Genomic DNA, 23,427 nt, shown 5'->3' with positions numbered 1-23,427 from the left:
AACTTCAATATTAATAATAAGAAATGTTTCTTGAGCAGCAAATCAGATTGATTTCTGAAGGATCGTGTGACACTGAAGACTTGGAGTAATGATGCTAAAAATTAAGCTTTGCCATCTTAGGAGTAAATTACAATTTAAAATATATTAATATTTCACAACAATACCTTTTTTTTTCACTGTTTTTTTTTATCAAATAAATGCAGCCATAAAATACTTCTTTCAAAAACATGAAAAAAAACGTACCAACCCTGAAACTTTGAACTGTAGTGTATGTTAATGTACATTTAAAACATTTCACAGTGTTAGGCCCTGTTTTGTGCTTTTATATATATATACACATATGTAGCCTACTGTAACCATCATTGCTACATTTTGATAACATTTTAGGGAAGTTGTGCTTTCTATAATATTTTAAAGCAGTGTGCCACACCACTAGTATTATGAAAAAATAGCTTGTTGCTTGTATCCCGAAAAGCAAAGCTATTTTTACAACAACTGGGCTTGCTACTGAAAAAAATGTAGCAGTCAAACCTGTTAGAAAATGCGATCAATCCCAAACACTGGCAGTATGTAGCCATTTAGAGTCTTTGGCCAGATTGAGAGTGACTGGTCTGACATCCTTAATGCCTGTAAATCACTCCGTAAAAATATGGATTACAGGCTTTAAGACTGTGCACCGCTGGTGTTTACGGACTCTATGAATGATACACACACACTCACATAAAACCCTCAGGTTGGCACACTGTTTCTGTGTGTGCGTGTGTGTGTGTGTGTGTGTGTGTGTGTGAGCAGACCATGTGACAGCAATGTCCTGAGTGTTCCGCTTTGTGACTGTGCTCTCGTGCTGTGCTAAGCCTCTCCGTGGTGATAATGGGAGACGGGCAGGTAGCGGAGTGAGGGGACAAATTCAGAATGAGAGGAAGTGATGAAGCATTCTGTCGGCCCCCTGTCGGCCCACAATCCTGCACGGCCTCTGATGGCTGTATTTATTGCCGGCCCACTTCCACCGCCCCCCTGATAACACGCATTGACAAACTCTCTCTCCCACACTTGCTCACCACACACACGAAAAGAGACAGAAGACACCTCAATGGCAGCTGTGGGATGACACATATGCCCCCCTCCTTCCTTTCTTTCCCTGCTTCTTGCTTTCTGTTTTTCCCCTCAAATCACCTTCTTTCAAGGTCTGAATAGAGTGTGAGCTCCTCTTCCCTTTTGCAATGCAGTAAAAAAATTTGTTTAAAGGGATACTCCACCCAAAAATGAAAATTCTGTCATCATTTACTCACCCTCAAGTTGTTGCAAACCTGTATGATTTCTTTCTTCTGCTGAACACAAAGGAAGATATGTTGAAGAACGATTGGAACAGTTGTTTGGCACCATTGACTTCCGTAGTAGAAAAAAAAAATACTATGGAAGTCAATGGTGCCAAAGTTCCAATCGTTCTTCAAAATATCTTCCTTTGTGTTCAGCAGAAGAAAGACACTCATACAGGTTTGCAACAACTTGAGGGTGAGTAAATGATGACAGAATTTTCATTTTTGGGTGGAGTATCCCCTTTAAACAAAAATCTTTACTTCAGAATATTTACATATCTACTAGATCGAGTATGTAACTTTATCTACGTAATGACTTCATTGCAAGGTTTCATTACTAATAGTGTATGGCATATATTTATCGCATCCTGAAACACTGCCCATGTACATTTTATAAAGACAGTTGGCCATGTCCTTCTGCCCCTTCCTGTCCAGTCACATGATTAAAAGAGGAACAGACAGCTGTCTAATTGTGAGTGACATACTGATCAACCTGAGTTAATCAACCGCTGTGTTTCATATATGAGTGACCTGTCAGTCAAATCTCTACCCGGTCCACCCAGTCATGATGGAAGTCTTTGTGACATCAGACAAAGGGTGGAAAGGTTAACAGAACTAAGCTCTTGTTTTCTGAAAACTCAGATACCGTTAACAATTTATTTTAACATCTTGTTTTTTGCCAATTTGATCACAAGCTGATCTTTAAGCTACAGTAATTACAGATTTTGTTATTCAAAAGCGTAGTTAGTCGACAACATGTCTTATTTGGTGTGAAATAAGAATATCATGTTTCCAAGTTGAATTAAAGGCAAGGCAAGTTTATTTATATAGCATATTTCATACACAATGGTAATTCAAAGTGCTTTACATAGAAGAAATTAAAATAATCAAAAGAAATAAGAATAATTAAAACAGTTTAGAATAAAAAATAAAATACAGTAAAAACAGTCGGACGAACAGTGGCACAGTGCTCATTCAGTAAATGCATAGCTAAACGGATGTGTTTTGAGTCTGGATTTGAATGTTACTACTGTAGGAGCACTTCTGATCTCTTCTGGAAGCTGGTTCCAGCTGTGGCTGGCATAGTAGCTAAAAGCAGACTCTCCGTGCTAAGAGTGAACCCTTGGTATTTCTAGCTGATGTGATCCTAATGATCTGAGTGATCTGTTAGGTTTATATTCAGTGAGCATATCTGCAATATATTAAAGGGATAGTTCAAATCAAGTCACATTTATTTATATAGCGCTTTTTACAATAGAGATTGTTTCAAAGCAGCTTTACAGAGATAACAGGAAAATAATACAAAAAAGTTTGTTTCCAGAAGAAAATAGCATCACAGGCCTTAAGTAAGTTCAGTGATGTTTCATTTTGTTTTAAAAAAAGTTATTAATTTAGTTAATTTGGAAGGGGATTGTCTCTAAATGCCAATCCCAATGCATCTTTTTCGTTATCTATATGTATATTAAAATCATCAACAATAGGCTTTATGCACAGCTGCACTACTTCCTGAACTTCAGCCAGCTCCTTGTTTCCTGTCTGACATTATTGGACAAACTGATTAATCCAGGTGTGCCTGACCAGTAACAAATACCAGACACACCTGGGTTAATCAGTTTGTCCAATAATGTCAGACAGGAAACAAGGAGCTGGCTGAAGTTCAGGAAGTAGTGCAGCTGGGCATAAAGCCTATTAGGACTTCATCTGCAGCCAGTACTAACTCCGATAAAAAAATCAGCAAATTCTTTGATAGTCTGTATGGTGCCCTGGTGGCCTGTATACAGTAGCTGGCACAAATGCCGAACGTGATTTATCATTTACACTAGATAGTGTTACATTAAGCACCAACACTTCAAAATAATTATATTTGAAACTAGACTTCTCAGTAATTCTGGAGATATTACTATAGATTACAACAAAACCACCCCCTTTTCCTTTCAGACGTGGCTCGTTTTTATAACAGTAATCTTGGGGGGTGGACTCATTTAAAGTAATGTAATTGTCTGGTTTTAGCCAGGTTTCTGTCAGACACAACATGTCTAGGTTGTTATCTGTAATCATATCATTAACAATAAGTGCTTTTGAAGTAAGGGATAGAATATTCAGCAACCCAAACTTTATAATTTGTTCATCTGTATTATATTTATTTTTTATTTGTTGAACATCGATTTTTACCCTTAAACGGGTTTGGGAGTTTTTTGTATTTACTAATTCCGGGAACAGACAGTCTCTATATGATGACATCTAGGTGAAAGAGTCTCTATGTGATGGGATTTATCTGACCTCATTAACGTGAGACAGCTAGCAGACGGTCGGTTTCGCCAGTATGTCTGCTTCCTGACATGAGCCCCAATTCATGTTTGAGCTCTAAGACTATGTGCCATATTATTAGAGGGAAGAGCGGCACCATCCCAGGAGAGATGAATACCATCTCTTTTCAACAGGTCAGGTCTGGCCCAAATTTTTTTCCAATTGTCTATGAACCCTATATTATTCTGTGGACACCACTTAGACAGCCAGCCATTGAGTGAGGACAGTCTGCGAAGTATCTCATCACTCCGGCGAACAGGAAGGGGGCCAGAGCAAATTACAGTGCCTGACATCGTACTTGCGACTTAACACACCTCTTTAACATTAATTTTAATGATCTCCGACTGGCGAAGTCGAACATCATTAGTGCCGACATGAATAATAATCTTAGAGAATTTAGGATTAGCATTAGCCATAACTTTAAAATTTGCTTTGCTTTGACTATGGTGGCTGGTGTCTCTATTTTCACGTTCCATGTAATAGAATCGCCAATAACTATAGGGCACATTCAGCAGGATTCACAGTGGGTGTTTCACTGAGTGGGGATAATCTATTTGTTATGGTAATCGGAACGGATGAGCTGTATTTTGTCCCACGACTACAGCGTCTCACGGTCACCCAGTTGCCCTGCTGCACGGGCTCTACAGCCCGAACCGAACAATGTACAGAGTTCACTAAGCTAGTCGCATCCAAAGCAGTATCTAAAGCCCTTGCATTCTTACTTTCCTTGATTAAAGTTTGGATGCGTGTCTCTAGTTCTGAAATTTTATCTCCCTGCATTTATCACATGTGTAGTCCTCACCGCTGACAGAGAAGGCTATACTATACATGTGACACGAAGTGCAAGTGACAATAACAGGAGAAGACATTACTCACCGTGTTTGTTGCCTGATCCTACTCACCACAGTTGTTTGATAGACTCGTAAAAAGGCGCGAGCGCGCACAGACGGCAAGCACGGATGGCAGGTTAACAGGCGAGATACTAGCGTGTTGTGCTTGCTATAACAATTTAGATAAAAGCTAGTGATGTCAGATTAATGTGATAGGCAATATTAGACCATATCTAATATGTTGATGAGTAAGTTATATTCAGCAATATAAACCAACAGGAATGATAGTAAATAGAGATTCAAAGCAGAAAGCTATACAGAGCATACAGACGCAAACCAGCAGCAAGGCAGTCAGTTCACCCAAAAATGAAAAAAAAAAAGGTCATAATTCTGGTCTGACTCGCCCTCAAACCTGTATGAATTTCTTTCTACTGCTGAACACAAAATAATACGGGTAACCAAACAGTTGATGGGCCCCACTGACTTTCATAGTATGGGGAAAAAAACAAAACAAAAACACAATCATGTTTGGCCCATCATCTGTTTGGTTCCTGGCATTCTTCAAACTATCTTCTTTTGTGTTCATAAGAAAGACATTCATGAGGTTTGGGTGAACTACCCATTTAAATGAGAAATAACCAACAACAGCAGCATTACAATTTGACTTCATTTCTGTGAAGTGTGAACTGTGCAAGCTAGAACAAAAGAATATTTTTTTTTTAATTAAAGAATGTAGTCAAATATAGTCAAAACAAAAATAGTAAAAGTAAACATCTACCCCCGGATCTGAGTGAGCATGAGCAAATCATTGTCTGGGCTCAAAATCAAGAAGCACAGAAATGTTTTATTGCTGCCAAAAGTAATTAATCTTCCCGCTCTATGGAAATTAATCGGATTATTTGGCCACGTGGCCCGGCAAATTTCATCTTCCATCTCATTCCTCCCGCAGGCTTGGCCACCTCGCCCACCTTCACTCTCTGCTTCAGAAACAACACAATCTTTTCAGCTGAGACATCTGTCATTATCTCCACAGGTCCTCACACTTTCTTCTGCATGCAGTTTTGCATGCAAATCTAGCTTGAATCTTCAGAAATGCCTAATAATAAATGTCTAATTATTTAAAATGTTTAAAACTTTGCAAAGTTTTTTTTTTTTTTTTGCTTAAATTGTCACCGTCCCACAGGTGGGACGTTTGCCATTTATATTTTTAAAACAATAATATCTTAGTAAAAACCTTAAGTAATATTGACAAACTATATATCATTTGAAAGCTTACAATCTCTAGTTTCAATATTTGGTGATTTTCAAAATAAATTACAGAGGAGCTGTAATTTATCAATTTGCAACAAGAATATTTTCATACTCCAGTCATACTCGTGTTCAGACCTTTATTTTGAAATAGCAATAAACATGAAAAATCATGAAAAAATGGTAGAAACCACAGTTTGTTTTCATGCCAAGAGTTCAAAAGATAGCATCCATTCAATTATTTTAGAAAAAAAGGTCTGAAAATGTTTTAAATATAAAGAAAAAAATTATAAATTCACCATTTGTGATGTGGCAACGAGCTATAACGCACATGCGTGTTCTTTGTATGCGTTTCTTAGAGGTTGAATTCATATCAAAATCTGCTAAACTTCCCATACTACTTCTGAATAGGATCTCTACTTCATAAATTGTATGAAAATTGTGGAAATAATGGTTCAGATCACTCAAAACACATATGGAAATGGAGGCACCCTTATATGGGCAGTAATGAAGTCTGGTTGTGACCTAGTGAAAAAGTTTGGTACTGCGCCCAAACAAAATCTTACTGAAAGCTAATTTTTTTGAGATATCAACCTAAAATTTTAAACACAACTTGTTCAGATTTTTGGCTTTTATTTTTCTGCAGTTTTAGAGTAGCCCAGGTTTTAAAAATATATGTTTTATATAACATACGTATAATTAATTTTTTTACATTGTACATTTCCATAAACTCAAACTTCTATAACTTTAACTTTTTTCTGTTTCACTTTCTTAATTTATTTCACTATTTCATTGCCAGGTGTCTTCTTTAAAACAAGACCAATCTGACGTCTATATTCCAAAGCATTCTTGAATTACAACCATTTAAGTTCGAAATGTGCATTTTCATGTCTATTCAAAAAAAGGGGGGTGACACTTAACAGGTTAAAAGGCGTAGTTAACCCCAAAATAAAAACGGTCATTTACTCACCCTCATGTCACTACAAACTGTATAAATACAAAGTTCTGTCATGAAACCCTAGATGGTGCAGGCTAATAGGTCCTTTAACTCAACCTGCTCATAATCACATTGTTATCTATAGGGCGCAGTTGATTGGTTCCTGCTGTATCAGTAGCCAATGAGCTCGCTGCTCAACCTTTAAATACGTGGGTAGAAATTGCCTTAGCAGTGCAGCACACTTTCAGAAACCCTCCACCTTCCCCAGCTCCACCTGTATAGATCTGCAACAGGTAATTCATGTTTGCTATATTGTACAGCAGCAGCATGTATTACTTGCTCAAAGCAGCGTGGCATATATGTATTGGCAGTAAGTTGTTATTACCTGAAAATTTTGAATAGCATGCAATTCTTTTTGACTACTGCAGTATGACATTATTATTATTATTAATAACAATAACATTATTGTTGTTGTGGTTATTATTTACAAGCAAATTATTATTATTATCATTATTATAGGGCATTTTAGCTAACTATTTACACCCAGTCCACAGGAGTGCAATCTATTAAAATATATTATTTAATTGCTTTATTTGGCTGTCTATTCATTTGTTTAACTAGCACTCCAAAAAATTTCACTTTTAGTTGATCCTTCTATGACATGTGGGTGAATAATGACAGAATGATCCTTTTGATCCCACCTCTTGTCAAAAATGCAAGAACTGTTGAAGTGTCATTTCTGTATTTGTCATGCATGATTCAGATGATGACATTTGATGCTGTATATGTGACATAATGGTACTGTAAACGATTTCATTAAGCAGGTGTTTTATCTCACTGTACACACTGTTCTGAGGGTGAGGGGGTCGACATACATTTCCCCAATGCATTCTTTAACCTTTTTAACCATGTTACACACCCCTCACAAAGTTATTACGGATGCTAACGGCCAATGCAGATGACTGAGCTGTTTGCGAGGACTGATTCATTTGAGTAGTGTAACTGTGTCACAAGGGGTTTAATTCATGCTCACACTTACACACACACGAAGTACATGTCACTGTGGGGTGAAGTCGTGCCACAGATGCCCCATATCAGTTCACACTTTGCTAATGAATGTATCAATCTGACACACAGTCCCAGTGCATGGATGAAGTAGCACATGAGCCCCTGTTAATTGCGCACTAGGCCCCATGAGTTTGACGGGTCAGAATTTAGATGGGTCAAGACTAAGGGTAAGTTTACACGACAACAATATGCTTAAAACTGAGAAGTTTTCCTTTGAGTTTTCCGCATACAGACAACACCATTGTCAAAACGATCCCCATTAACACGGATCTGCGAAAAATACTAAAAACGCTGTATTCTGCTGCTAGGCCATTAGATGGCGATGAAACACTATAGACTGAACACGTAATACGCATGTGCATGACGTCATGTGTTGTTTACACGGAGACCCAAAAACGTGCACTTTGAAACCCGTTTTCAGGCACCCACAACGCCATTGTCGTGTAAACGAACGGCCAAAACGCATACAATTTTACGTTTTTAGTTGAAAACTGTGTCGTGTAAACAGACCCCTAACATAGTTCAAGTAGAACTGTCAGACATGTGGGTTTCATTTTATTGCATGTTTTTGACCTGAATACCTTATATTCTGTGAATACATCGGCCCCCTGAAAGTTCTGAAAATGTTTTTATTTTTATTTACAACAACAACAAATATTATTGTCAATTTTAGCCAACCCTCACCATTTTTGTGTGCAATATGCATTAAACGGTGGCCAGTTCATGGGTGTGCTGCCAAAAAGGGTTAAAATATTTAGCTTGACGTTAGTTGATTTGTTTGTGATTTAATTGATTCTTTCTCTTTCTATTACAGTGGTTATACCTATATGCATTCTTGTTTCTTTGTTTGCCTGTGCAGATTAGTTCCATTTGACTGCTCAAGAAATTATCGGAGGACCCAGAATGTCATACGGATCCATTGACGCAGGCTCTTTTGGAAGCAGAAATCCATTTGGTGGGCCCACAAGGCAGGGATACCAGCCAGTAGGTAAAGACACATTTTTGTTTATGCTCACAGGCAGGGGTTCTCTCTATTTATCATCAGGCATTGTTGAAAAAAATATTATAAATCATACGACGGAGACAAAGATTTTGGTCCCTCCTCATTTACTGAAGCACGGCATTATGCGTTTATTCCTTCTCCATAAATCATCATGGGATTAATAAGCCATATGGCTAATTCAGTGAAGTTCTGCCTCGTCGGAGTTCTGATGTGTTTAGTAATGAGTAGTATGTTGACAATTAAACATTGTCTTCGATAGTTATAATACAATGTCATGGTAACAGAAGAGCTTGTTAGATCTTTCAACAAAAAATAGCTACAGGTGAAAATATTGCATCCCAAAAAGAAATATGGAAATTAAATATGGATAACACTTCTTTTTCGGGCAGAGTAAAACCTCAAGCCTTAAAGGTACAATATGCAGGATTTTTCGCCACCAGGGGTCGCTAACCTCTTACAATAACAAAGGCGTATAATGATGACGTATATTACGCATTAAGCGCAAGTATGGATCATGTCGTCAAGCTGATGGATCTTTTATGGATGAGTGAATACATTGATGTTTTTAACATGACTGTGGTATGAAACAGGGCGCGATTGCTAGACGTATACCAGCGCCACACGCAACGCGAGTCCCGCGGATTTAAAGGAATAAGGACATTTCATTCTACCGATCTACATGCAAGTGCTGAATTCAGGGGCGGAGTGGGACCAAAAAATCAACCGGGAAATTTTGTAGACCACCGGCCCTCGTCGCCGGCAGCGCCGGATTAAGAGTTCAGAGGCCCCTGGGCACAATGTCTTGTAGGCCCCCTCTTAGGCAGGCCAAATGCATATTTTGTCCAAGGACATTTTAATATGGCATTTACAGTTTTAATTACTTAAAAGGAACTTTGTTGCACTATGCTGGATTAAAGTTCATAAATGGTTGTTCTTTCACATAGGATTTTATGTTGGGTGGACCTCTGTGCCTCTAGGGGGGTTCGGGGGCATGCTCCCCCGCAAGAAAATGTTGTACATTTTAAGGTTAAATTCATCAATCTGGTGCTCTTTGAGAGATCAAAATTAAGAGCTTCAACCCATGAACTGCTCATTGAACAAAGAAAAAGCATTGATTTGTACATGGACATTAAAGAGGGCTCAAACATCTTTTTAGTTATGAGAGTCTCAGTCTACATTATTATCAATGGTGTTTTAGGATGCCAAACAATTATTATAATACTGTAATAATGATTTATATAATTATTCCTATGACGTAAAATCCATATAGCCTATAAATGTACTGTAAAAATGAAAATGAATATTTCCAAAGTATATTTTAGCCTACATTACACTATAGGACTAGTAGCCTATAGCAAAATTAAAATACTTTTGTCCTAATTTCTTCACTGGCAAGAAATAAACCCTTGAGCTTTTATAGGAGAAAACACCAGATCACCGTGCTGATCGCGTGAGCAAAGAGCGCACTTTTCTTTCAATCACGCAGCACAGACAGGATGCCTATATACTTAATTAAAGTCTTGTGCTGTTTTATAAAGGCACAAAGCCATATCATGGTTTCGATTTTAGTTCGTTGTCAAAATATAACGCTAGAGACCTTTATTTGCGGTACAGTTTATATCTCATATGTGTTGGGAAAAGGGAGAAGAGAGAGTTCGGCAAAAGGCGGATTCGAACTCGGGTCGAACGCGTCAAAAGCTGCTTTCAAGCACTTCACACCCTACGACCTACGCCACTGTAGTTACATCGTGACGGGTGTCTTTTTGCTGAAAAGACAGGCACTTAGTGCAAATATACGCTCCATTATCAAAAATGTTAAAAAAAAAACGTTTTTGTTTTTTTTCTCGCTTGGGCCTCAAGTGCGCATGGCTATAACACTTAACATGGTATAACGGTATAACTATTATCAGACCGGCCCTCGCGGGCCTCGAAACACTCCCGGCCCACCGGGGAAACTCCCGACTCTCCCGATTGCCACTCCGCCCCTGGCTGAATTAATACCAGAGACAATTTATATAGAGACATGCCACTTCCTCAATCCTCAATTTACAACTATATAGGGAAAAGTAAACCCGTAACGCCAAAGATGGCGGTTGTATGCACATGCCCCGCCCCTCCCGCTGGAAAGCCAATCGTCTGCTTTTAACAGTCAAGCCGGGAAACATGTAAGTCTATCGTCTGGTTCCACTGACGCATGCGCACAGTTGAGGTTTGCGAAAGCAGAGACGAGAACCCTTGCGCATGCGTAGTAAACGTATAACCTGTGGGGAAAAATACCTTTTAAACCTTATTTTGAGGCAAAGTCATCAAACTTTTTCAGCGATTTTTATCAAATTTTACTGCTGTTTCTATACAAGCAGTTTTTATGTCCCGGTGACCAGTGAAAGTGCAGTTCTGACTCTCTGCCCATTCATTTAGATGGGAGCCTGGTCTTGTTAGTCCGAAATAGCTGCCCGGAGGCGTTGCCAAGATGGCGGCCGAGTGGCATGACTTGCCTAAAAGGACTTTGTTAATACTCACACAGGTCAGTTTATCAGACGAATGAAACTTGAGGTACCGCAGCGCTGTTTCACTTGCTCTAACAGTTACACTATCACACTAAACGCCATTTGTGGGTGGAATGTTGTTAGTTAGGTTGTTTGTTGGCTGTATGCGAGATTAACATTAGAGAATAATATACAGATCATATTCTAACTTTTCATCATGTTGAACTACATAACATTGATTAGTTGTATGTACATTTGTTCACCTGTCTAATAAAGTAACATGCAACACTCGCGTCTCTGTCAAGTCGAAGTTAGTCGCGGACGTGTAGCTCTGGGCATCTCGAAAGATGTTGATCTTCGTTTTAGTCCTCTTTTTGTCTCAAAGTCTGCTTGCCACGGTCCATAATGTTTGAACAAAACAACAACAGCGTGAGCGTCCTTCTAGGCATAACCCAGTTGTCAACGTCTGTCGCCATGGTTACTATTGCAGTACGAGGTCAGAGAATGTCTAATATGGGGAGAACTCCCACTCACATTAAACTTCCGGGGTCTGAACTGGTTGTAGTTCCACTCGAGGTCCATATGAGGGCGCTCACAGGCGGAGTGCAGAATGAATGGAGGTCTATGGAGCAATACCCCTAAAAATCCACTTTTCTCAGGATATAATTTTTGTCTAGTAATTTGAATGTTGTATTCGAAAGAAGATGCAACAAAATTACACATTACTGGGTGTTAGATTTTTTAGAGTCACTTATTTGCTTTAAAAAGTCTTTTAAAATGTAAATGACGTCATAAACATCGTACGACCAGAAACCTGCTTTACGGCAATCCTTCATTCACTGGTGCTTTCGCGCATAGACAGACGAGAGAAGCCGCGAAATTTAAAAATACTACTGTTATTGTGTCACGAAATGTAGTTTTAATAGTTTTTCAGTCGACAATGTAGTTGTTTAAAGCTCAAATCTGTGGTTTATTTATAAAGATAGCGCCTATTTAAAAGTTTGATCTGACGTTTTCGGAGTTGTGAGGACCAGTCTTTCACCGGGTCTCAGCGCTCTGCACCCCGCCTGGAACAGCCTTTCCTCGGCTAGTGCTTCTGACGTTTGCCGCTGGCTCTGATGTCTCTAGTAGTGGTTAAACATGAGATATAATTCGTCTTGTGTATATCTAACGGGCGATCTTTGGTATCATTAATCGTATCATTTGTTCCCTGGCAAATCGTTTTGGATGAAGGCAAAGTGAAGTTTCATAACTTTATATTTTGGCTATTTTAACGTTGTATCCTGCTGTGTCTGAATGGTTTACTTTAGTAAACCATTCAGACTTGTATAAGTCTTGTATAACTTATTATACCTTTTAGGCTACTTATACTGTTATAATGTCTCTTACTGATCAATAAAACTGAAATTTAACAAAAATAGACAGGGTTGTGTCATTTTATTTTATATAGCCTATATTTTATATAGCCTTTTCATTACTATTTTATTTGCTGTATACTGTTTGTTTGTTTATTTTATTGACTAAACTATTTACTATTACTCACTGTATCTTATATTTACTATTTGCACTGCATTGTAGTTGTACCATATCGTATTACCATAGATAAAGGATCCATCAGTTATCTTTGTTATTGCTAAAATCGGGTCAATCACAGAAAATGCTTTTTCCACAATAAGAACACAATCGCAGCAACGTTTCAAAGCGGCCAATAGGGCGCCGTCTATGTATTTATTATGTCTATGCTTTTGCGCTTTGCACTTTCTTTTCTCTCGAGGCATCAACTACACATCTGACACGGGTAAATATCTTTTTTACAGTCTATGGTATATACATTTGAGAGAGTTCAGTCCGCCTATGGCCTTAACATTGGTCCCGCTTCGGATCATAGACATCATATAGTCTATTTCTTTCGTTCACCATAAATTAATGACAACATTTAATTTAATTGAAAGGAGGGTCCCACTTATGTATTTAGTTGGAATTCAGTCAGCTTAACTGTTAATGTAATAAAATAATGATTTCAATTTCAATTAAATTAAATGTTGTCATTAATTTATGGAGAACGAAAGAAATAGACTGTTCAGTAAATGTAACGTTTACAAAAATGTAAAAATGCAACATATGATGGCAGAGCTTTCAGCTTATTCCTCTATCCTAGAGAGAGTGAAGTGCTACTAAGTGCTAAATGTGGATTTCTGTCTAGATATGTAATAACATTTAGCAAAAGAAAACCTCAAAAAGGTTCATTATAGATACAGTAAGATACAGTAAACACCTGTTCACCGCTCATTTTCCTCAGCTGTAGGCAAAGGCAAGCACACGTTTCAAATCAGTGCTTCTCTCGGGAGACTAGCGCTAAATTAATCCCCTATATTAGCGCCATCTACTGTTTTAGAAGAAGAGGAAGTCGCTCAACTGCATTTGTGAGAAAATCGAGCCGAGAGATCTCATAAAAAGCCAAGTGTCTCACACAATCATAACAGACAGATATGCATTTGTATGCACTAGATTTGGTATTCGTTCAAAGATTACAAGCAATTTGTAGGATGGTTTGTATTTATTTGTGAAATATTACCTAGGCTCATTTATTTATATTTGCAAAACACAATGCATGTGTTACTCCACTACATTTTCGCTCAAATTGACCTTTGTACTTGCACATTGCTTTCTGTTTGTTTGCGAGTCGAGTTTTCCTTTGCAAAGCAGATCGAGTTGGTTTGCAAAATGCTGGATTTGTTTGTTTAATTATGACACAATATTAACTACATATTATTCACCATCTCCCCTACATTCAGATAGGTGGACAAACGCATTTTTGTCTCAGTGCATGCATTGTCTTAGTCTGGCAGAGTCGCCGCCAGCTTAGCTTAGCATAATGAATGGAATCCTTTGTAGCCGGATAGCATGTCGTGAGTAAAAGTTATCCAAAAAAAAAAAAACTAATTACTCATTGTGGCCTGCGTATTCACAACGAGTACAAATAGCAATGCAGATTAAGACTAGGCGATTTCCTAGGCAGATATTGACTTATTGACTATATTGAGGTGAAGCACAGGCGAAGCACAGATATCACACAACATACTTTCATCAACATACAGGCGTGACCTGCACTGAGTATCTTCGCTTTTGGATTGTGTTGAGTTTGAGAAGTTTCAGCTTTCAGGTGTTGCGTGTTATCTCTGCGGCCAAGTAGCAGTGCTTAATCTAGTCTTAATCTGCATTGCTATTTGTACTCGTTGTGAATACGCAGGCCAGCGTAGTATTTAGTTGTTGTTTTTTTATCACTTTTACTCACAACATGCTATCCGGCAACAAAGGATTCCATTCATTATGCTAAGCTAAGCTAGCGGCGGCGCTGCCAGACTAAGACAATACCTGCATATAGACAAAAATGCATTTGCCCACCTAAATCTAGGTGACACAGTGAATAACCCCTATTTCAAAAAAAGGTGGCGTGTTCCTTTAACTTGGAGTCAGCAAGTGTTTGTGGAAAGTATTCATACTATTTCCAGTTAATTTATGGTTTATTGTTCAGCATTAATAATGACTTTGAACACTCCAGATAAAAAGTTAAATTACTCACCCTCATGTCATTCCAACCCCGCAAGACTTTCGTTCATCTTCAGAACACAATTGAAGATCTTTTTGATGAAATCTGAGAGCTTTCTGTCACTCCATTGACAGTCTACACAATTTGCCCAATAACATGCATTTCTGGAAAAAAGCAGAAAAATAAAATTTTTAAATGTTGTGAGTGCATATTTGTTTCACAGCAGCCATTATCTTCTGTTAAATTACATTTTTGATCTTTAGTTGTTACAAGTACATTTTCCTGAATAATCACACCATAAAAAGTATTTTTTTTAATCCTTTTCTGCCCATTAATGTCAAACTATTGAACATAATTGCTTGTATTTTTTGTGTATATCCAGTAAGTTAGTGTCTGATATTCCAAATATTCCTGATATTAAATTGAAACAATTTAAAGCAGCACTAAGTAGGAATTCCGTTTTTGTCAAACAGCGACCCCTAGAGTCGCTGTGGAGTACTTGTACTGTCGTGAATAGCACTCACGCAGAGATGGCTCGCACTCACGGCCGGATCCCCTCCCCCTGTACACCGGTACCTGTTCAGTAGGATGGACGGTGTAACGAGTGGAAATAAGGTATGGCCCCTTTAAGAGCTGCGCGCGCCCTGTTTAACTGTCGGCAGTCTGTATTGTATGTGCGCCTCGAACACCACATGTATACGGCGCCGGGTTATTTCTGTTTGATGCTCATTTTATCAGATCGCGTGATTTTTTTCTCCCAAACCACTTCAGTGGAAATCCCGCCCTGCAGCCGATTCTAAAGTTTTCATTGGTCATGTCAATCACTGTACTGATTGCCTACACCAAACACTGATCCCTAAACCTACCCGTCACTGTAACCTAAACCAATGAAATCGGCTGCAGGGCGGGATTTCCACTGAAGTGGTTTGGGAGAAAAAAAATCACGCTATCAGGGCTGCGTTCCAGTCCACTTTTAGACACGCACTTGCGAACTTCCCTAAGCACTTCCACTCGGGGGAATCCCTGCCGCCATTTTGAAGTGCGTTCCACTTCGTGAAGTGAACGAGGGAAGTTTATATGGACAGACCGAGGGAGCGAGTCTACTTCATATGAACACTTCAGGCATCTAAATGTCCCACAATGCAGTACGATTGTGACGTAACCACAGATCGTCTAATCACCACCACAACAAACACTCTATGATATATTAATTATGATTTATTTATTTATTTTAAAATAACCCAAACACACCTATATACAGTACATGTGGATGCTGCATTAAACAAATTCTTAAAGGGAAAAAAAGTAAATAATAAATCAACTCATAGCTGATTCAAAGTGATCAAGGGCTTAGGACGTTCCAGTTCAGCTCATTGCGGTTTCCGCCAGTAGTGGGCACCACTGATCTATATAATGACTGGATAGCTCATGACGTTCTAAACTGCCACCAGGCAGTGAAGCCACTGGAAGTGTTCGAGCGGCCATCTTACGATTCCCTACCAGCAGAGGGCTCCATTGGCCGTTATACAGAGATAGGTCGCTCCGACGGCACTTTTAAGATGACCCGCTGCGCATCAACAAGTGTAAAACGAAGATTACAAAAGGATCTTGAAAAACTGCTCACAGGTTGTACTTTAAGCCCATATATAGTAATTTATATGCACAATTGTCGCTATTTCCGTGTTGTTTAAAAAAATTATAGCCTACTATGCATTCTTTCACAGACGTATTCAAGTTTAAACCCAATAAACGTATTATTCAATGCATTACTTATAAATTTTATTAAATGCATATAGGCCTATTTAATATTTTCATGTCAATCCGTGTTCAGTTTGACCACGAACCATGCGCTGTCACTTTAATTCAGCGTCTGCAGCACAAACGATCTCTGCACGCACCGCACAGGACGGGCATCCGCGTGCAGTGAAAGCTCCAACCTGTTGACATGGGTATGGTAAAAAATATGCACTGCAAACGGAGTAGGCCTATGTGTAAACCCCTTATTTACACTGCACACATCTGCGGCGCATTATGGCTCCGACAATGTTTTATTCCTACCTTCACGCGGTGTCAACTCACACCGGGAGCATTTCCAGGTGATTTGCCGATTTGTGGGCGCGATCAGCTCCGGTAGCCGTGGCCCGTGTCGCAGCTGTAAACGCGCCACAGACGTGTGCAGTGTAAATAAGGGGTAAATAAGAGGTGAAACAGGTGTACATTAACCCATACAATTTGTATTATGCATTTCCTGGACATGTTCTTGCTAACTAATCAAATACTTGAACAGACTACTGACTATCTGTAAAACACAATCAGAAAGAGCTAAATTTTAAGTTCACAAATACTTAATTTTTAGTAAGCAGGAATAATTTCCGACTTTAAACAAATACCCATTTAAATGCTTAGGATGTTTGCATTGTAAGACTGTTCAGGGAGACTTTAGATTTAAAGACGGTGTCTCGTTATGCAATGTTTTCTCAGTCAAATCATACAATTTCCTATTGATTCAATAGAACGCGTGAGCTCACTAGGGAATCACAATATGGCGGCGCGGTGGCTTCACTGTTTATGACGTCATGAGCTATCCAGTCATTCTATATAGATCAGTGGTGGGCACTCGTGCAACGTAAGCAATGACGTATATCCGAGTGAACGAGACGGAGGGAAGTTAGCGAGTGAAGGGCATGACAATTTTGGACTGGAACGCAGCCTAAGGGTGCTTCTCAATATCCCTCCTCGTCTCCTTGCTCCGTCCTCCATCCTATGACCCGGAAACCGATCGAGCTCAGCCATCTTGAAGGACATCTCAATTCTCTAATTGCACCGCGAGGAGGCGAGGATCGAGGAGTGAGGAGGCTTCCAGAGGAGCTATGAGCGAGGATACACAGGTGTACCCTTTGCGGAAGAGTTTTATCGACTAAACATGACGCACGTATCAATTCTCCTCCCCCTTCACATCTGTCACAATCATTTGAATTTATACTTTATTTTTGTAGTTTACATAAACCACACAACTCACATATTTCAACAAGGTATCTTGCTTTATTATTATTTATTATTAATTTCTTAAATAAACAAACTTTAACAACATAAGGGCAGATCCTTTGAGCACTGCTGATGACGCAGTGAAGTGACGTTCGAGTGATCAAGTATTCCAATGTATAAAAAAGCTTTCATTCAATTCCTCCGTCCTCATTTTTTTTCCTTGCAGCCTTCCCTCGCATCCTGCAGGGGGTGGAGCTGAGACGCGAGGAAAGGAAGCGAGGAAAGGAAACGAGGATGCACAAATAATAAATGAGAAGCACCCTAAATCTGTTTTTTGCCGTAAAGCAATTCGTTACCTCGCGAGACCTGATATCACACGATACTTCTCATAATATTGCGCCGGCCCAAAGTTGCAAGGGTGGTTTTGCGGCTCACAGGCACCAGGGTGTGCGAGACGACCACCATTCAATCAGTAATATAAACATTAACAATGACTCCAAAGCTGTTCGGTTAAGGTAAAAAAGTTACTTAGTTCACCTTTAAAGAGCATATTGCAGGTAAAAAAAAAAAATCTAAATTAATATATAACCTTGTATGAAAATACCATATAAAAAGTTAATGCAGGATTTAAAATGTTTTAAAACGACATAAGGGCACTAATTTAGTAGATAAAGTGAGCGTTTCTTGGACTGCTCGTAAAAATGGCTTTTTTTTTCAAACTCGTGTCATTTTACGTCACGCTAGGGAGCCTCAGCCTCGGCTCAGTGCAGAGTAGGCTGGTATTCAGTGAGAGCGGCCGTGAGTCAGTGTGTTTTCGGTAGTTTTTGTATTTTAATTAATCATCGTCATGGTAAATTATTGTTTGTGGAGGTTGCAAAAACTCCGGCCTGTCAGGACATCGAGTCCACAGGTTTCCATAACAAGAAAAGGGACGGTGTTGTTGTATATCTTTCGTGCCTGGTGCGGTTTGTGCAGGTGAACAGTCGGGATGTCTCTTTCGCATCGGCTTCGAGAAACGCGGTCGTGTGTAGCGTTCACTTCAGATCGGAGGATTATCATCCCGGCGATATGATGGAGTTCAAAATGGGATGCCGAAGCAAAAATATTGATCGTCTAATACTGTACCAATGGCATGAAATAGTGTGATATAGGTAGTCATGCCCTAAATAGAGGCAACTTGTAATTGAAAAACAAAATTACTCAGGTTGTTTAAATATTCAAATCTTTAATTTTCTATTTATGTTATAACCCAGGTGAAAAATATGTATTAAAAATGTACTTGGGTATGTTTTTAGTACAATAGAAATATACTCAAGTATAGTTTTTATACATTTAATAGTATAAATCTACCCTAAAAATACGAATGTCTGCTGGCCTGATATACGATGGTAATAATCTGTACAATATTGTGAGCACAGTGTATATCGTTAGCGAACGTGTATATCTATAAGCACGTCTCTCACCAAGACACCTGTCCTGTTCTCCACTGGTTCTCACACCACAACTCATGGTGTCTCTGACCGTTCTGTCTGACATTAGTCCTGGCCTGTCCCTGCTCTCTTGGCAGCATAGCAGGCTCATAATTGTATGGCTGTGGTCCGTCATACGAGTAAGTACTTCCTCAGCGTCCGAAATGTCATTGCGATCCATTGTTTTCCTGTTGTTTGAATCAACCGCTCTCCCGCCCGTTATGTCACGCCCGCCACGCCCATTTTCAGACGCGGAAGTAAAATTTTCTCACAAAAACGACTCCAGAAGCTTCTGTAGCGTATTTATAAGTATATTTCAAAGAAAATCTAGTTCCTACATTATTTTTCTATACATTGACTCGTTGGGTCCTCTAACCTGCAATATGCCCTTTAAGTAAAGTCACCATTATGTATAGCGCTTTATACAATACAGATAGTTTAAAAAAATGCGTTAGAAGTGATACAGAAAATAATGCTGCAAACATACACAATCTGCTGTGACGCAGCTCTAAAAAGTAGCAGCTAACGTAAACAGTGTAAAACTATAACGTTTAGTGATGGGAAGTTCGGTTCTTTTCCGCGAACCGGTTCTTTCGGACAGTTCGTTTCAATGAACCGGTTCAAAAAACCGGTTCACCAGTTCTTTTACGTCCTCGCGTAATGACGTCAATTATATCATCCCGGCGGATAAAAATACTTTAAATTAAAGGCATTTGTAATCATACCTTCACTTAAATAATAGTACTCATCGTCATAATCCTCTTGGAGAAGTTTCTTACATTTACATTTTGCAAACGAACCCTGTAGCCTACAGGCGATGTGCAAACGCGGATGTTTAACATGTCTTACATATATAAAGTGCATAAGTGGTCTTCATCATTTTATTTGTAATAAACTTACATTTCGCCGCATTCGGCCCCTCATTTAAGTCCTCGGTTCACCCGTGCTGCGTGCTCATCAGCACATCATCAGTTGGCCGAAAGAAAGTTCTGTTTAGAGACGGTGCTATCACGCATGCGCAGTATCTCCAGCTCATCGGTTCTCCGTATCGAACGTGTCCGAAAGAAACAGTTCTCGGTTCTGGACTGGTGATTCAAGAACTGCAACAACCAGTTCTTGACTCGAGAACCGTAGCATAGGCCTGTGTGCTGAGCTGAGAACTGCTGAAACCTGAATATACAGTCGACAAAACTAAAAAAATCGATGCATGTCTTTCTTCTCCAATATGTTTAATACGTTATGTTTTAACACATTATAAACATTTACTAAGCAGTACTGTGCAGTGTGCACCATTAAAACTTTGGCAAGAGTTTACATCAAATATTTATATCAACTTACTTAGAAATTAAATGAGCTGTTCCTGAAAATATTATTTTAATAAATGTTTAGTTTGACAGTTTTACAATCCATTCATTGTGTTTCCAAACTTTAAAATAATACAGTGATAATACAGTAATTATGTGATAAACATGTTAAACATGTTTCCAACATGTTTTTTTTTATTACACTTACTGATATTCAACTAAATAAATACTTAAGAAAGGTACATTTCGTCCCTCAGAAAAAAAATTGCACGCATGCTCAGCTCATCGATCAGTTGTTCTCATTATGTCGAACGTGTCCGAAAGAAACAGTTCTCGGTTCTGTACTGGTGATCCGATAATCGCTGTACATGTGCGTTAGGTAGTACGCGCATGCGCAGTATCAGCTGCTCGTGCTCATCACTTCTCTCAAAAACAACACGGTCCAAACTGAAATATACTCCGGGATATTGGTTTATTTCGAGTCAGAGGGACTGTCAGGCATGTCTGAAAGTGAGTAACTTTAGTAACTTGTGTATCAGCACTGACGCAAGGCGCGAACTGTTTCGAACGATTCAGTCCGATTTAGTGTACTGGTTCGACCGGTTCACTAAAAAGAACCGGTTCAAAAGAACGATTCGTTCACGAACCGGCCATCACTAATAACGTTACAGTACGGAAGCGGCGTTTCCTCTTATTTGCTCACCGGTTTGAATAACATATAAAGTCTTTTTTACACTAATCTAAAATTAAAATAAACAGATATGAGGACATTATACGTTATACTCACCTCTAAACTGAATGACTTGACAAGGCCAACACTCCACCTCGCGTAATGAATTTCTTTTCTTCCAGAAAACGCTTCTCTTCCGTCCCACTTGTGAATGACCGTCACCACGGGTTGTAATGCTGTCATGTCTTTGTGTTTTAATTGTGATAGTTCATAAATATGAACGATATTTTCAGTAAGGAAATTAACCAAACAGTATTTTATGGAGCAGACACCACGGGAAAAGACGCTGACTGACCGTAACGAGCATCAGCTGCTCTCGAGACTCGTTATAAAGAATTATTATGCTCTTAGGGCTAATTAATACCCAGTGGCAACCACCAAAGATTGTCCGATCAGAACAATAAAGGATGTCCGTTTAGGAGGAGCCAGATGCACACACCACTCACAGACCACCCATTTCAAACATGAACATAATTTAATTAAGTGTGGTTCTAGAAAGAGAAACAACAATAAAGAAAGTATAAATATACACAATGATAAACATCAATATGCAAATGAATACAATCCGTATTTCGTATGACATTAACACTGGAAATATGTCTATTCAGCGATCGTACAATATGATTAGCTTACAGACACGTGTGCTACTGCATAGCCTATGTGATAATCACATCTTTAACGACAAATTTACGCACTCTCACAGTGTAAAAACACGGTATAATGATGCAAGATTAACTTACTCTTTGATGCACGCACACATGTGATTAGTCATTATTAAATCGCGGATGAACTGGTGTTATCATCGCGTCAGGTCCGCTCTGCGCTTATAATAACAATAGCGCTCGTACTTAACACTAAATCGCGTCAGCATCAGGGTCCTAAGCACCGTCGGGTCCTTACAATAGACGAGTGACTTACTGCCTGAATGAATAACAACAGGGAATAAACTATCACACATACAAAGAACTATATGAATTTAGCAACTGTAAACATATTAATGATTGTGAACATTAATTACTGGCCCTCATTTTAGTACAGCCGCCCCCAAATGTGTTTGCAGATTTGAATCTCGGGCCAGTACTCCCATTCATTCAGGGAGTGGAGGGAGCTTAATCAGTCTAACAACAGGTCTGATGTAGGTTCTGTCTTTGACCTGAATTTCTGCGGCTCTTACTTTATTATCGGCTCCAGCAATGACAGCTTTCACAGTCCCGATAGGCCAGAGTGCTCTGGGGAATTGTGGATCAGCAATCATGACTACTGTCCCTACGATCAGGTTGTCTTTGTCTTGTTGCCATTTTTGGCGAGCCTGAAGTCCGGGCAGGTAGTTACGCAGGTAACAGCTCCAGAACTGGTCTGCCAGTACTTGGCTGTGTCTCCAGCGTTTGCGGCTGAGCAACTCCGATGCAGGGTAAATTACCTGAGGCAAGGCAGAGTCCAGCCGGCCCATTAAGAGTGAGTTAGGGGTTATTGGGTCCGGATCAGCTACATCCGAAGATACATATCCCAATGGCTTTGAATTTAAAATTCCCTCAATTTCAATTAAGACAGTCCTCAGCACTTCCTCTGTGACAGTTTGAGCACCAATGGTAGTGTACAATGCAGCTTTAACAGATCTGATCTCTCTTTCCCAGGATCCTCCGAAATGTGGGGAGTTCGGTGGATTGTACTGAAAGCTGATCTGTTGCTTTGCAAGTTCCTTTTGCAATTGAGGGTGAATATTGTTGAAGGCTCGTTTGAGCTCATGATCTCCACCTTTGAAATTTGTACCCTGATCAGAGCGCAACTCATGAGGTTTTCCCCTACGGGCGATGAATCGACGTAGAGACATGAGAAAAGAGTCTGTGTCAGCTTGAGAGAGAAGATCGATGTACACTGCCCTTGTGGTCAAACATTTATAAATAATACCCCAGCGTTTTTCATTCCGTCGCCCAATTTTGATGGTAAATGGGCCAAAACAGTCCATGCCTGTGGAGTAAAAGGCTGGCTGGAAGAGTCTTAAGCTGGAAGGGGGTAAGTCAGCCATTTTAGGGCTATTGGGCTTGCCACGCCACCTTTGACATTCAGCACAATGATGCTGGATTGATCGAACAGCTTGACGACCTCTCAAGATCCAGAAGCGTCTTCTGATTTCAGCAAAGACTCGTTCAGTACCAGGGTGATGGAGCTGTGCATCGTACTGCTGAATTAGTAA

The 23,427-nt window shown here is 39.4% G+C and overlaps 1 protein-coding gene across 2 annotated transcripts in view; it reads left to right on the top strand.

The window, feature by feature from the left end:
• The first annotated feature begins 8,543 nt into the window (after window positions 1-8,543).
• The window catches only part of tsnare1 (T-SNARE Domain Containing 1), a 273,037-nt gene continuing 258,153 nt past the window's right edge, over window positions 8,544-23,427 (top strand). For both annotated transcript variants that reach the window (XM_056270897.1, XM_056270896.1), the window contains exon 1: window positions 8,544-8,694. In XM_056270897.1, the coding sequence (XP_056126872.1) occupies window positions 8,610-8,694 (85 nt within the window). In that variant the 5' untranslated portion in view covers window positions 8,544-8,609. The remainder of the gene's footprint in view (window positions 8,695-23,427) is intronic.

Source organism: Rhinichthys klamathensis, unplaced genomic scaffold (assembly GCF_029890125.1).
Source record: "Rhinichthys klamathensis goyatoka isolate OS25496 unplaced genomic scaffold, OSU_Roscu_1.1 h1tg000309l_1, whole genome shotgun sequence".
Taxonomy (NCBI): Eukaryota; Metazoa; Chordata; class Actinopteri; order Cypriniformes; family Leuciscidae; genus Rhinichthys; species Rhinichthys klamathensis.
The sequence above is the reverse complement of the archived record's forward strand: the minus strand, read 5'-3'. Positions and strand labels throughout refer to the sequence as shown.